General features: G+C 35.7%; 1 protein-coding gene across 1 annotated transcript; it reads right to left on the bottom strand.

Moving 5' to 3' along the window:
* Window positions 1–927: 927 nt before the first annotated feature.
* Window positions 928–8,649, bottom strand: LOC100793413 (formin-like protein 5). The gene is made up of 7 exons (XM_006592444.4): window positions 7,495–8,649; window positions 5,180–5,864; window positions 4,314–5,100; window positions 4,032–4,234; window positions 3,329–3,564; window positions 1,816–2,680; window positions 928–1,256 (listed from the first exon to the last, which is right to left on the bottom strand). Exons 1-6 carry the CDS (start codon window positions 7,654–7,656, stop codon window positions 1,832–1,834), a joined length of 2,922 nt encoding a protein of 973 aa, XP_006592507.1. The 5' UTR covers window positions 7,657–8,649; the 3' UTR covers window positions 928–1,256; window positions 1,816–1,831.
* Between the last annotated feature and the right edge of the window lie 611 nt (window positions 8,650–9,260).

Below are 9,260 nucleotides of genomic sequence, written 5' to 3'. Positions count from 1 at the left end.
ATTTTGGTTCTCCTATTTCAAAATACAAACATTTGATTCCTGTATTTTAAAAAATCCACAATAAGAAAATTTGTAATTTTGGTTAAATATTTAATTTTTTTCTACATTTTATTTCTTTTATTTTTACTTTATAATTAATTAAATGATTTCTTAGATTTATGATTCAATTAGACCATAACAAAAGAAATAAAATACAAATAAAATTTAGAATTTAACTAAAATTATAAATTTTCTAAAATAGGAAGACTAAATGTTATTATTTTAAAATAAAAGAATCAAAATTATGGATTTTTAAAATAAAAAAATCAAAGGTCTCAATTTTAAAATAAAAGAACCAAAATTGTGATTAGAACAAAATAAAAAAAATTATAATTACTTTTAAATCTAATATTTAATAACTGTATCCCTAGTAATAGGCATTGATAAAAGATATATTTGAGAAAAAAAAACATTAATTAAACATTGAAATTCTAAAACATCAATTGTTTTTTTTTTATAAAAAAAATAGAAAGCTAAACCAACAAAAGATATGAAAAAGAGGTAATATTATCCATAATATTTCTAATGTGATTCAAACCCTCCACACCAATCTATAGCTTAAGTCTACTAATATAATTCTGAGCTTACAAAGTAATACACACATGATTATTCAGCCTAACTTGCGCTATAACTACAATTATATTGCTTTTCCATTATTAAGCAAAATAGATTCCGCAATTGAGATTGTTTCTCTCGTGCACCTTCAGAACTTAGCTGTTTGTTTGATAATGTTTAAGATATAAGAAAATAGCCAATAATTATCATTTAAAAATTTAGTCTTGGTTTAAAATCATAAATTAGAAAAATAAAATAAAATAAAAACAGAAAACTACTTCTATTTGATACATATACGCGCACTTAACAAAAGATGAATCCTTTTCCTAGATGTCTAAAAATGCATTCTATGTTCATTAAAAAAACAAAAAGTGTCATGCTACATCCTGCAACATTCAATTAAATAAATGCACTAACATATCAAATTGAATAAAGAATCATGAAAAACAAAAAATCAAAACCCTACACAACTATAGTTCCAGAAGTGGCTGTCTCAAACTATGAAGCTAATTCCCAATGGGGGGCACAACAATGATGAGAGGAAGCAATAAGAATTGATTCATGATAGCTCCAGCCAGGTCTGTACATGACATTTTAGTTTGAGAAGTGTAGAACTCATGCCACTTCCATCCATTCATGAAAATACATATGTAACCATCGCTCTGCAAAAGTAAAAGCCAAAAGAACCATGAATTCAAATTGAAATATCGATGATCAATAACATAATCCCCCACAAGATTAATATAAGTGGATAGAGTTTGACATGGCTTATTTGGGACTTTTCTTTTTAAAAAGAGAAGCAATGACAAACACAATTCTACAGAATCCCTAAAATGTAAAATTAGCTTCTCTTTAGAAACAGTAATAATAAACATGCATTTTAGAGTAAACTTTTGCATTATCAACCAATTAAAAATAATTTTTTGACCTTAAATGTTATTATAAAGGTAAACTTACTATAATTTTTAGTGCTTCTCTTCCTACTTATATATTCCAAATTCCAATGCCCAAGAGAGCACTATCAATAAGCTTTTAAATTACAAGTTACTTCTAAGCTAAGAAATTGAAAAATTATCAAGCAAGTTTAACTAGAATTGAAGCTTGTTCTTAACATAAAGTAGGTTTTTAGGGTCTAGAAAAGCCAGGCCAAACACTATCCAAGTCTTCAATTACGCTCTAGGCTATACAATGTCATGTTAGTAAGGGTAACAGTCTCAATACCACTTTCAATTTGAATCTATGGACTCTCGTCGTCTGAACTAATGTCATCCATCCTCCTTTCAGCAATTGCTGGAAAAAGCCGCTGATGAAAATCAGGTGGTGGACGTGTTTCAGATGAAGATGCTCCTCTAGGAGTCTCTTGTTTTAGAGTTTTTGCCAGCTTCTTCCGTGTATCTCTCACCTCCTTGCATACCTTATCCACCATTATTAAGAAGTCTCGTACTACTATGAACAACCTTATGCCGTCATCCTTCCCAGCATTCCCATGGAAATAATCACCAGTGCTCTTCACCAAAGTCATTATTTTCTTCTCCTCTTCCAGCAGCTTTGTAACATCAGCCTCAGCATTCTGCACAAAACTTTTCACCGTCTCACAAAAGCCCCTATCTTCCTCCACATTCTTCATGGTTTTTGTTACCAAGTCTCGTGTTTTTATGAGACCATAGCCAAGTTTGGCAGTGGTTCCTGTTAAGCTGTCAGCATCTATAACTGCTGCTTTTTTCACATTCTCAAGTTCACTGCTCAAGCGTGAAACCACCTGAAGACCAATTTCATGGTAGTGATCTTCTGTTTCTTGGGTACTATCAGGAAGGCCATCTGATTTAATACTAGACGAGCTCTGGCTCTCTTTTGCCTTTCGGATGGCTTTTATGCCCTCGGAGCGGATAATCTCTAGAACAACAAAATGTAAGAGTGTAGTCTTGCCATCTGTTCCTTTTACATCGGATAATTTCAGAAGTGTATCAAGTTTAAATGCTTGTGCACCACCACGGAATGTTCCATCATTCATTCGGTTGCCAGTTTTGAGAACAGCTTCAAGAAGCTTGAGGAACAGCCGGCTGTTTCTTAGTTCCTTACAAGCAACCTGACATATCCGATGAAGTTGCAAGAAGAATAAGATTTTATTCAAGGTAACAGGGAAATAAAAAAGAAACAAATGCAAGGGCAGAGATTTTAAAACCAAAGGAATTACAATGAGAGGATATCAATTGCAGAACATTGCTGTGTTCGTTTGTATGTACAAATAGTTTCAAATTAATTGATATAGCACAAAACTAAATTGATCACTAATTGCAATAAAACTCATAAAATTACATACTAATCATAAATTTATTCAGGTTACATGTATATATCTTAAAATGGATATGCATACAAAATAAAATAGAGTAATAAGTAATGGTGTAGTTATTTGACTGATGAAAGAACACATTCTATAAATTATTCAATGATCCTTAACCCTGTTTGTATGCATTTGTAATTTGTATTTGGAGAGGGCGAAGGGTATACCAACATCTAAATACAATGAAATTTGGTCGTAAAGCAAAACTCTGCACATTAATTACAGCATCAATTTGGCATTACTAATGCAACTAATGACATACTCTGCCAAACTTTTGACAGTTTGCTATGTTACAATTTTAATTGGCATTAAGTTGAACTCAAAAAATTTAACGTCACAATCATCATGTGATGGAAAAAGCATAAGCACTGCAGCTGCATGTATGATGCATACCTCTAAAATGGCAAAAGACTCCATAATGGTTGCAAGCTCCTCTTTAAGTGAGCCCATGAAAAGCAGAAATTCCATTCGCTTAAATGCAAATGGAATGTCAACCATGGCTTTCAGGAAACGGTCAGCAGGTCCAAGTTGAGATAGATCACCACTAAAAAGTCTAAGCTTAAGTTCTTCATCTGATGTCGGTGCCATCTTCAGCAAGGTTTGAAGGAATTCCGGGGGAAGCTCATGTCCTGATGTAATCAGTCAAAACCAGATTGTAAGTCTTTCATACAAGTGGAACAAGACAACTAAACAATTTCTCTTTTAAACTTCAATATATTATCATTCCTGATAAATAAATTTCATCATGATCAATCAAGTAAAGTTCAAAGCAATCAATCCACTGGTTACAGAAATAATCATCTCAACAGCATAGCCAGGACAGGACTACCACAATCTATCTTCCCCGGTTTTTAAACATTATGATCAAAAATAATTTTAAACAGCATTCAAACCTATCAACAACACCACAGCAATCTATCCCCTCAACAGCAAAGACATGACGATAGTTTGAAAGAGTCCATATTATACTGTAAGTCTACAATTTTTTAGGGCAACCACAAATCTGTCATAGATAATGCGTTTTCCTAGAAGAACCTAATATTATTATTGAAGTTATCAGCAATCTTTGAGGAAAATTGAAGGATCGAGAAAGCACCTTCATAAAGTGCATCACAAACTTCTTCCATTGTCACATTCAATGCTCGCAACAGAATCAATAAATTTTGTGCTTTCTTTTTGTCAATGATCTGGATAAACAGTGGTGAAGGATCTTGGGAGGAAGACTGTTTCTGTTTTTGACCATTGTTCTTATCCACGGCATTATAGCCAAAAAGCGTCTCTATCATCTCTTCGTTAAACCTGTTAAATGTATATCATTTGATAATACTAACGATAGATATTTTTGATAAACAAAAGAGATTTGGAATTTCTTCCTTACTGGAATGATCCTGATTTGATTTGATTCCAAACCATTGATTGATCTGGGTTTGCTTGAACCTTATCCCAGAAGAAGGGCTTTAGCTTGGCTTTGGGAGCATCAGCTTCACCTTCTACTCCAGCTTCAACTGTAGCTTTTGATCCACTAGCTAAGGGACGTTGCACCTTTGAACCAAACGGGGGCGGAGGTCGAGGAGGAGCCACACCACTCATAGGAGGAGGTGGTGGTGGACGAGAACCAGGTTTGGCACCAGCTGGGGGTGGTGGAGGAGGTGGACCAGGTTTGGCACCAGCTGGTCCTGGGGGTGGTGGTGGAGGACCAGGTTTGGCACCAACTGAGGCTGGAGGTGGTGGAGGAGGACCAGGTCTGGCACCAGCTAGTGCTGGCAGTAGTGGTAGGGGTGGGCCAGGTTTGGCACCAGCTGGTGGTCGGGGTGGTGGTGGAGTGCTACTAATAGCAGGCTGTTGAGGGGCAGGAGAAGCTGCAGCAACAGCGGCAGTAGCAGCTGGAGCAGCATCACCAGAAGGCCTAAATGAAGGTGGCTCAGGAGGAAGAGGGTTTAGCCTGCCTGGAGGAGGTTTTAAAGGAGGCATTCCAGAAGGGATGGTGGGAACCCTCCCGAGAGGAGGTTTCAGTTCAAATGGTGATCCCGCAGCAGCATTAAGAGCTCCTATTGATTGACTTTCCTGCACTGAGTACTTCTTATTGTCTACTAAACTATTACTTGATGACTGAAACCCAACTTTCTCCCCTTTCATTGAATTTCCAAAAGAATAACTGGAAGGACCTGTAGGATAAAATTCAACTTTGTCAAGACTAGTAAAACTTATTAACAAGGAATGAATGAATGGTAATATGATACATACCAACAGAGTAGTCACTCATGCTCAAGCTGAGAAGAGGTCTATCATCATTTAGTCTAACATGGCCAGTCTTACGATACCGAGTACAGCATAAAAAGAGCACTGCTGCAGCTATAAATGTCACTAATGCAGTTATAACTACAGCGAGAACAACTGTTTTTTTATTACTATGCTTCTCTTCCTGTTTGTTAATGTCAGAAGGTGGAGGAGCAGAAATTTCTGAAGCTGCTGGTGGTGTCAATTTTGGGAAAAATGATGTTGGTGGCAAAGAATTATGCAGAGGTCTATGAACTAGAGGCGTTGGAGCAAAGGGTGATGGGGCCAGACTAGGTTCAGATGATGGTGCTAGACTGGGTTCAGGAGATGGTGTTAAACTGGGTGAAGGTGATCCAACTGCAGGGCCTGGACTAGGCGGTTCTGATATGTGCTGGAGCAAAATACGACCAAATTTTCTTTCAGGATCACTGGATCGGGAAAAAAGTGGTCCCATATAAGTGACATGCCAAATCTTGGAATCATCCTCTTTTCTTGAGACAGGATATGGACGATTATTTTTTCTCAAACAGTGAAGAAAGTTCTCCTTGAATTGAGAACAGTAAGACTTGATAATTTTTTGTATTTCTTCCTGTGCAGGCTGTGATATTGGTTGATTCTCAGAACTGATTATATTGGTGCTGCCGGACAATTCCTGTGAGAGGCATAAATCATGATCCTCAGCATCTTTCATTAAATGAAACTTAACTTTTAGAGTCTATCAATCCATTCTTAACAACAATGGAGCACATAATGTAAACCCTTCTAAGTTATCAAATCTAACAAATAATCATAAAACAATCAAGTCCCTATAATTTAATGTCAGATGACAATTAGCAAAGTCCCTATAATTTAGTGTCAGATGACAAAAGGAAATTTAGAAACTTCACCTAATAAATTAGAGTGCATGCTCAAGCAATCATGTCTAAGGTAACAGAATTTCAGAGCAAGTTTGTGTGTTTCTCACGTAAACACAGCATGCGTAAAACAGTATTAACTAATTGGTCATGTCATAGAATTAGAATGTATATAGTATATATACTATGGCAATCACACAACATACTAAAACTAAAGCCTTGCAAATGTAAGATCTCGGGTGGTCCTTAAGATGGATGAAAGATAAGAGTCCATGACAGAAAATTGCAAAACAAGAAGAAGCACAGTTCACTGTTCAATATCGGACCTCAGTGTCATGCTGGAAACTGGTTGTAAAATGAGGGCTCTAGTCCTCCCTCTTTTCTTAAGCACTTTCCACATGAAAAGAGTTGTGCAGAAGATAACCATAGAAATAGGATCATCCTCTTCTAGTTATCATGCTGCCCTAAATTCTGACCAAAAGTGCTAACTAATAAAACTTTTCCAAATGGATAGTAAAACAGTAAATACTTGGATATGATCTAACTAAGATGTCTCTATGTAATCAATATCACCGACAGTTTCGAGCTTCGTAGTCCACACAAAAAGTTGACAGATATCAAAACAATTTCTACTTGCTCTAGGCCAAATATCATTCAATGGATCTTATTTTTAGGGAAAAATAAATTTTAGGTTCCTCAATTTTCAGTCAAAATTGGTCTTAGTCCCAATACTACAAAGAATTTGGTACTCGTATTTTTTATAATTGATGAATTTCGTCCCTCATTATGGAACTTAGGATACTTAGTTGAGGGACAAAATTCAACAATTATAAAAAATACAAGGATCAATATCATCGTTTTTAAAGTATAAAGACTAAGACCAATTTTGACCACAATTGAGGGACCCGAAAACACATATTTCCCTAAATTTTATATCCCACTTCATCAGGGAATCATGGATTTAGGCAACCATGTTGGCTACCTCTATGTGAAGGTGAAATCATTGTCTAATTAGTTACCTCTATGTGAGCTATCAACCTCTATGTGAGGCAAAAACAAATGTCAGATTAACCAGATACTACCATTAGCCATTTGCTTAGGAGTTAAGAATTCTGAAGCAGAAGCAAATGAGCTACAGGATATCTGGGCTTAACAGCTTACAGCATTATTGGAACTGGGATTGTCAAATGAAAGAAATGACAGGCTAAGACAATCAAGATATGAAAGAAACAGTGAAACACAGCATTCACACCAACCTTTAAAGAAAATGCAAACACCCCAACCAATGTAAGAAACCAAAATTTCTGAGTTCCTATACTATCTTCACTTTTTGGTCTTTTAATAATTGAACAAAAACACAACCAAATATATATATATATATATATAAGAAACCTACAAAATTCAAACAGTTAGTAAAGGGACCCTTACCGTATGCTCATCTAACAATCCAGATGCTGGATCAAGTAACTCCCTAACCAAATCATCTTCTGTTTGCTTCTTTTCCGAAGGGCTGACTGCTGCTACAAGAAGAAGAACCAAAAGAACCGCAAACCTAACCTTTATGTTAACCATATATTTTTGAATCCCCATTCCAAGTGCTTGATATGCTTCTCATTTCACCAAAGGCCTAAACCCCATTCAATCCCTTCATCACCTACAAACACCCATCAGGAAAAAAAAACTTTCTTTTCACTATTCACCTCCAACCCACTTCAATTGCTTCTCATAACACCAAAACCAGTACCTTTCAGAGTTGCATCCCGCAAGACCAACCAAGGGTTTGCACCAAAAATCAAAACTTCAAGATCAAACAAAAAGAACAAAATAAAACCCCAAAAGAACGTTGCCCCAATCCAAAGCTTACACCTTTTTGTCGAATCAGATCAAGTCCAGCCAAACCCCACCACAAGAATCGATCAAAAACGCAACTCCAAACAAAAACAAAAACTTGGGTAGGTGTTGAAGCATCAAAATCACTAAACCACCCTGCAAGTGCAAAGAAACAGAAACCAGAGCTCCAAATAAAGATTCAAGAAAAGGGTCTTTGCTTCTTGCAGGATCCAAGATAAGGAACTCAAACGGGACAACTTTTGGCGTTGTTGACCATGATATGTTGATTGCGACAATTTTTTTTTTTTTTTTTTTTTCTGTGTGAAGAACGTGTGTCATAAATGGTAAAAAAGAGACCAAAAGCAAAGACTTATAGTAAAAAGAAGGAATGAGAGAGAGTTGATGATGTTAAGGAAAAGGAAGTTTCTTGGCGCCAGACAGAAGAACCCTACGCGTAAAAGAACAGTCCCAGGAGAAAAGATTCTGGATGGATGATGGATTCCGTCGTTGCCAAGCTGCCACTTTCAAAATGTCTTGCTTTGAGTTTTCTCATTCTAACACTGATGAAAAGGAAATCCACATTTTTATTTGGACTGAGAAAAGGAAATCATATAACATTTGAAAAACTATATATATTAATCATTAAATTTGAAAATTGAAGAATAACACCAAGAAATAATGGTGTGTTTGTTGACGTTGGTTTTGGTTCATTGGCATTCTGATAAATGTTAGCGAATTTCTGATTACAAAAAATTATAAATTTCATTTTTTATGGTTTGATTCCATTTCTAGTTATAGATTTTATAAATTTCTAATTTTTAACAAATTGTGATCTATAACTGATTAACTATTATAACAACCATACTCACGATTAATTAATTAGTCATTATAGTAAAAACACATAATCATAAAAATATAGTAACAACACATTATTATAATTTCTAAAGAAAGAAAACACAGTGTGCTCCTTCCTATCGTTTGCTAAGTGTGTTCCTTCCCACCCTTTACATTGTGGGTGACCAATACTGGATCATTCTACATACATTTTCTCTATATATGTTTCTTTCTTTGTTAATTTGAAACTCTTCGATCCAAATAGGGTCGCAGCTTCGATTGCAGTGCACCGACGACCAGGCCACCTACGTTGTTGAGTAACACCATCCCAAGAAAGTCCTTCACAAATTCAACCTCCTCATCTTTGGTTTCTTCCATTGTCGCCTCTGCTGTGACTCAACCCTTCATTTCTGACTCCTTTGCTGCTACGAAGCAAGGCCATTACAAGAAGATCTATTCAAACTCAATCTTCATCTTTGATAAAAATAAATGATAAATATTGATGAAATGTTTGACATATAAGACTGTTT

The sequence above is a fragment of the Glycine max genome, chromosome 12 (assembly GCF_000004515.6).
Source record: "Glycine max cultivar Williams 82 chromosome 12, Glycine_max_v4.0, whole genome shotgun sequence".
Lineage (NCBI taxonomy): Eukaryota > Viridiplantae > Streptophyta > Magnoliopsida > Fabales > Fabaceae > Glycine > Glycine max.
This window is presented reverse-complemented; position numbering and strand designations above follow the sequence as displayed.